Source organism: Acanthisitta chloris, unplaced genomic scaffold (genome assembly GCF_000695815.1).
Source record: "Acanthisitta chloris isolate BGI_N310 unplaced genomic scaffold, ASM69581v1 scaffold2529, whole genome shotgun sequence".
Taxonomy (NCBI): domain Eukaryota; kingdom Metazoa; phylum Chordata; class Aves; order Passeriformes; family Acanthisittidae; genus Acanthisitta; species Acanthisitta chloris.
Window position 1 is genome coordinate 34,809 of NW_008692905.1, and position 6,020 is coordinate 40,828.

The window sequence follows — 6,020 nt, forward strand, 5'->3', positions numbered from 1 at the left end:
CTAGTAGACCACAATTTGTCTTCAAGCTTTCCAAAATAATGATTTCATTTAACAGAAATTTGCAGGACACACCAGCACAAGATTTAGAGCCATTTGGATTTTAAGAGGATAGAAAGAAAGGCAGTTGGTTTGGTTTGGGATATTTACTTTCCAAACTGCCACACAGAGTTATGGGAACAGATCCCAAGTGCAATCCTGGCTCATCCATGCTAAAACTCTTCTCAGTTTCTGGATTAAAGATCAGCACGGTTGTTCTGAACAACTCTTTCCTCAGCTCCCTGTAACACTCTAAGTGATACTTACAGACACAGAATATCAGTGCAAATTGCAAAACTCTGCAGGTTTTGCAAGTGATATAACTTAGCAACAAACTGTGCTCACAGAAATAGAGCAGCCACAAAGTTACACCTCCGAGGTAAACTCATTCCCTTGAGGAACTTCCACATTTTATCATCTCCGTCCAACACACACTGAGTTCTGATGAAGTGTAATTAAGTCCTCAGCAATTCCAGTGGATCCAGCTGTAAAAATCAACTGCACCTATGGATTTGTGACACTCACTGCCTGGGTCAGGGGTAGGTCTGCATTTTCCTGAAGGTTGCATTGGTGATGGAGAGCCGTGTGAGCCGCGCGCCGTAGTAATCGATGATGTAACTAGAGCCATCGGAAGGTCCAACGATCTACGGGAGGAGAAAGCAAGGAACCAAGACTTTTCAATATGAAGTGAAATATATACTTTGTGCTAATGTCTCAATTACTGCTAATTTTCCCATCATAAAATTAGTCATGCTTAATTAGTCAAACAGAAACTAGATTTATTTTGAAGTTATGCTGCAGTTGAACTGTTTTAGCGAGTGCTGTCTCGCAAGGAACATTTCCCTTGGGCTTCTAATCAACCCAATTACACAGCCAAGCGCTGGGACTCCGCTAATCCGATGAGGATTTGAGCCACAAAATCAGCCTAACAAATGAGTGGGCTCCAAACCACTTTTCTTGAACAAAGGAGGGTCGGCAGCAGAGAATTAGGCTGATGACAAGTATCTTTGAAACAAGGTAAGGAAGGAAGAGAAGGAGAGAAGATCATGGAGGTTTTGTTCTGGAAGTGCTGAATTGATGTGGGGTCACCAGGGAGATCAACAAGGACAGATGAAAGATACTCTCAACTGGATCTGTAAGTGCTTTGAGGCAGGACCATTGTGAGAGTAGAGAAAGGAATTTGAGAACGCAGAGAAGAGACACATACAGAGATGCACAATCTCAAAATGTTTTCCTATAAACCCACAGAAAAAACTCCTATATCCACAGTGGACTTGGAGTTCATCACAGGCAATTTGCATTTCATGCTAAATGGCTGCACTGCAGAGTAAGACAATTTGGCAATTTCATGATGTCACAAGATGTCACCTCAGCTGGGGATTTAGCCATCATGAATCCTACAGTCACAGCTCTCAGGTGATCTGGGGCTTGCATTTGGAGGAGAGGCAGAAAACAGAAGTGGCAATATCTCCTCTCATCAGTACAAAGCATATGCAAATGCAGAACTTCAGGATTCTGGGACCAGCAGGACATCCCTTGCTGGGTCCAACCCTCTGTGTCACATAAAGAGCTCACAGGTTCTGACAAAGTCAGTTTATAGTGCTGTAGCTCCCAAGTTATTTGTTACAAGGAGTTAACCTAATTTTTAATTCCAACAGCAAATATATGGATATTTCATGTCTATATTCTACAACATCAATCTACAGAGCCAAAACAAATGCCTCGATTTGTCAATACTCAAAGGTTCTTCAGGCCAAAATGCTGACAAAGCATTAGTAATCAAATCAAAGCTTTCATAAACACAGATTTGTATCTCATTCTGAAAGCCCTGACTTACCTGCATTGAAATAAGTATGAAATCAATTAGGCTCCCGATCCCACAGAATCCTACTGTGCAGAATTTTAACAAACCTGAAAAAGGACAAATAAAATGGAATGCAGCTTTGAGCCAGTCACTATAGAGTTCACAGGTTTCTGGTGGCAATCACATCCCACAGGGTATGTCTGTGTGTATATATATATATATATATGAACAGACCTAAAGCTGAAGACCTTTAATAATCAGGGAAAAAAACAAACCACATATTCATATTTCTATATCCTGAATAGACTTTAAAGATTTTAAACATTAACAATTTACATTTTGAACAGATAAATATTCTTAAACAAGGAAAGGCAAAAGCTGACAATCAAGTTCCTGAAATATCCTTTTGATTGAGGCACAGACAGAAAAAAATCCCAACATGAGCTACAAAATTCACTTATGAATAGAAAGAGACTTTTTACCCCCTCATGAGTTGCAGCACACACTGATTTGATTTTCAGAACACGCTACTTTGGAAAACAATCCTTTGTATCATTTTTATATCTTTGCTGAGAAAGGAATTCATTTTGAATATATAAAAAAATGTATAAACACTTTTTTTTCAACTGGTATTCAAGAATGTTCTTTTTATCCAAATAAATGACAGATTAATAGAAAATACATGGGAATAGCAACTACCAGATAAATGTTTCCCTGGAAGTTGCCCTGCAAGATAGATTTCATTAGGAAAACACCTTCAGAACAAAGAAGCTGTCTTAAAATGCGTATTTTTTAATATCAATAGTTTCTTGTGTCATGAACATAATACAGTGAGACCTATATATAGTAAGTATTACTTCAGGCAAACATCTTGGTTAGCAACATGTCCCACAAACCACCTCCTCTCCCCCAGCCCTGTTTATGGGCTGCATATGGAGGAGAGGAGGGAATAACTGCATTCATGCTGCAGCAAGAGCATCCCACTGCCTGAGTACAGCTCCTGTAGTTGACAAGATGAAACTAAACTCCAGGGAGACAGTTTATAATCTCTCTACAACACAACAGTCAGAGAGAACAGGGAAAAACTCCTAACAACCAAGAAGATGAAAAAGTAGTAGCAGGATGGCCTTTCAGCTGGCTGGAAGAAAAGCCCAAGTGGATTTTGCCCTGTGAGGGTGGTGAGACACTGGCAGAGGTTGCCCAGGGAAGCTGTGGCTGCCCCAACCCTGAAAGTGTTCAAGGTCAGGCTGGATGAACAGCCTGACCTAGTGGAAGGTGTCCCTGCTCAGGGGACACATCAGCTAGCATTTTAGGAACCCAGCAGTTCTCTTCCCATTGCTGGTTCCAGCAGCAGCTCCAGTTTATTTGAGGAACTGGACGGAGAAGAACTGTTCTGAACCTGGCATTTATATCTGGAGTGAAGAGTAAGGGGTTTTTTTTCCTTCCTCCTCATTCCCTCCCCACAAGCAGATCACACTGAGAAAATAAACTGCTCTAAAGCATGGAGGGAAAATAGTGTTCTTCTGCAGTAATAACTCATGGTTTAGTTCACAGTGTGTGGGAGCAGAAGAGGTTGCCTTCCTGATTTCTTCATACTCAAGAGCTTGTTTGTATTTGTGCACACCTTAAGGAAAAGAGGAGGAAAAAATAAACCAGAGAGCATTTACAGTCTTCACTACACTTTCAAAAACTATTAACCTTTCTTAGCCACATTTTGCCAAGGTATGGATGGCCTAAAAATCCCCAATCAGCCTCTGTCAAAGAACTCAATGAGTTGACTTTTATTCTTTTCTACTCTCGCTTATTTGCTTTTGTCTTCTTTACCTTTCAAAAGATTTAAAACTTGACTTTGGAAGAATTTAAGTCTTAACTTGGTTACTGGCTACAGTATATTCTATCAGGGTTAAAGCATGAGCCATAAAGAACTTCTACGTAAGAATTAAAGCTTTATGAGTTTATATTACTACAATGTATCACAAACTAATTGCTGCAAATTATTATTCCAAATTCACTGATCTGACAAAAAGGTGCACCTTACTGACTGCTTCCAAAAACATATCTTCTTGTTAAACACATGGACAAAGTAAGTGCTAAGTGTAGAATCGCAGGGAAAAGGACATGGATGTTACCACAAGACTACAGAGGACAAGTAATGTCATTAAAAAAACCAAGAGTTTGCATTTAATGGGCAGAAACTCGAAATTCCTAGCTCAAGTGACAGTAACATGAATAGTTCTTTCCAAACTATTGCTCCGTGCTATCTAGATTTAAATTTACTCCCTTTGTCCAGCTCAGAAACAAACCCAGTGAAGGCAACTCTAACCCACTAAGGTATTTCCATTATTTAAAAGCCAGTGGTACCATCACCCTGGGAATCAGGTCCTAAAACCACTGACCAGAGAGAGATCTTACCACAAGTCCCAGTTTCTGCAGACCTGTTGTTAACACTATGAGCTATCCTGAAGGTATGTATTTGTCAGAATAAATTCCATCTCCCAAAACACTAGGTTTACTGTAAAGTTTGTCCACTATCTTCCTGGTAAAATCAGGCATCACTTAAGCAGCTGGCATGTGAGTGAAACCCACTTTCTGTTGCAGTGCCTCACAAAGAATGCTGTGGTAGACATTGATGCAATGCAAAACTATGAATAGCAATAACCATGTTTGCTTACAGGATTTTATCTGTTGGACAACTATATATCCATTTGTCACCACTCCAACAGAAGAGCAGGCTGAGGATAATGCAGCATTTTATCTTACTTGACAATCAAGGAAGGATTCTAGTTGTAAATATTAAAACTATGACTGTCAGCTTTCATTACTCAAAACATGAGTACACACCTACAATTCAGTCATAACAATAAGCTTTACCTCAAAGGAAAAATAAGGAATAAACTTACCTAATGCAGGATAGCCTAGATAAAATCTATCTGCTCCCAACCATCCAAGAAATAAGGACAGAGCCACTGCCACTTTGTAGGAGTATCCATTTCTGCCAAAAGAAACAAGCAATGTAGATAATGACTGCAAAATATACCCACTCATACTTTTGATTATTGAAGTAGTGACTCATTTGCCTGCTGCTTCAGTTTAAAAAAAAACAACAGGCTTGTTATTTATCTTCAATTAATGGCCACAGAATTGATAATGTTAAGCTTTCAAACTGGGAAGGCTTTCTCCATAAAGCAACCTCAGCTGCTGCAACTCAAGTGCACTCTTGCAGAATACAGATTATTCTGAAACTAAATGATGATTTCTTGTCAAGACATAATTCAGTTGCTGATCCATCCCCAGTTTCTGAGCACTTCCTAACAGTTCAGCCCTACTGAGACAAGCCCAGAAAGCCAAGAGGTGTGTGAATACTGTCTGCAGGCATTAGTCTCACACACAGCCAAATCAAGGGGAACAGGACAGACAGGTGAGGTGTCAGCAGAGACAGTAATTGCAATGAGATCTGAAGGAGAAGTGAACCATGGCCATGGGTTGAAGGAGCAGCAGGAAGGATTCAACAAAAAGAGTAAGTCATGTATCCACTCATTACACTCTGAAGGTAGTAAGTGGCACAAACTCACAATGCAAAGAGCTGTTGACAGTACAAAGATGCACAGGGTAGAGAGGCACTCTGAAGTTAAACTTCCCATGGTCAGTCACACAAAATAAACAGATACAACAGACTTCTGGAGATCTATCCTAATTGTTATCATTCTTGCCAACGGCTGGAGGGATGCAGCCACCCAACCACCTGTAACTCCAGTCCCTGCTGACGTGAGCTCTGCACTAATCAGGGAGCTAAAAACATATAGCTCTCAACAGAGGAACTTGCTGCCTCGGTGAACAAGAGCTGCTGAAAAGCAAACCCAAATGTAATTAGAACTTAAAAATATTCAATAATTCACTGTTTTGATACATGCACTACTATCTGCCAGCATTTATTTAAGAGGCCCAAATTAAACTCTTGCTTGACAGTTGAATAAAACATAGAGTTTCAGAGAGACAGTAGCTGACAAAAGTCCAAGCACCTTTATTAAGCATTTTCAATGCCAAATAAAGATCTACCTTTTTGCTTATTATCTACATTTAGTGACTTTAAAACTTAATGGCAACATTAAGTGATTAAATCATTACTCTTACCTCAGTATTTATTACTTGGTGTTTATTAGCAACACAGAACACACTGGGC

At 39.8% G+C, this 6,020-nt stretch overlaps 1 protein-coding gene across 2 annotated transcripts in view; it reads right to left on the reverse strand.

Annotated features, from left to right (window-relative positions):
- TM2D1 (TM2 domain containing 1) overlaps positions 1-6,020 on the reverse strand; it is an 18,007-nt gene that overhangs the window by 6,167 nt on the left and 5,820 nt on the right. Inside the window, exons 3-5 of one of the 2 annotated variants that reach the window (XM_009082839.1) lie at positions 4,741-4,832; positions 1,874-1,947; positions 562-680 (exon numbers count right to left, since the gene is read on the reverse strand). In XM_009082839.1, coding sequence (XP_009081087.1) covers positions 570-680; positions 1,874-1,947; positions 4,741-4,832 — 277 coding nt within the window. In that variant the 3' untranslated portion in view covers positions 562-569. Of the gene's footprint in view, positions 1-498; positions 681-1,873; positions 1,948-4,740; positions 4,833-6,020 lie in introns of those variants that run through there. The other variant, XM_009082838.1, reaches the window with a different exon arrangement.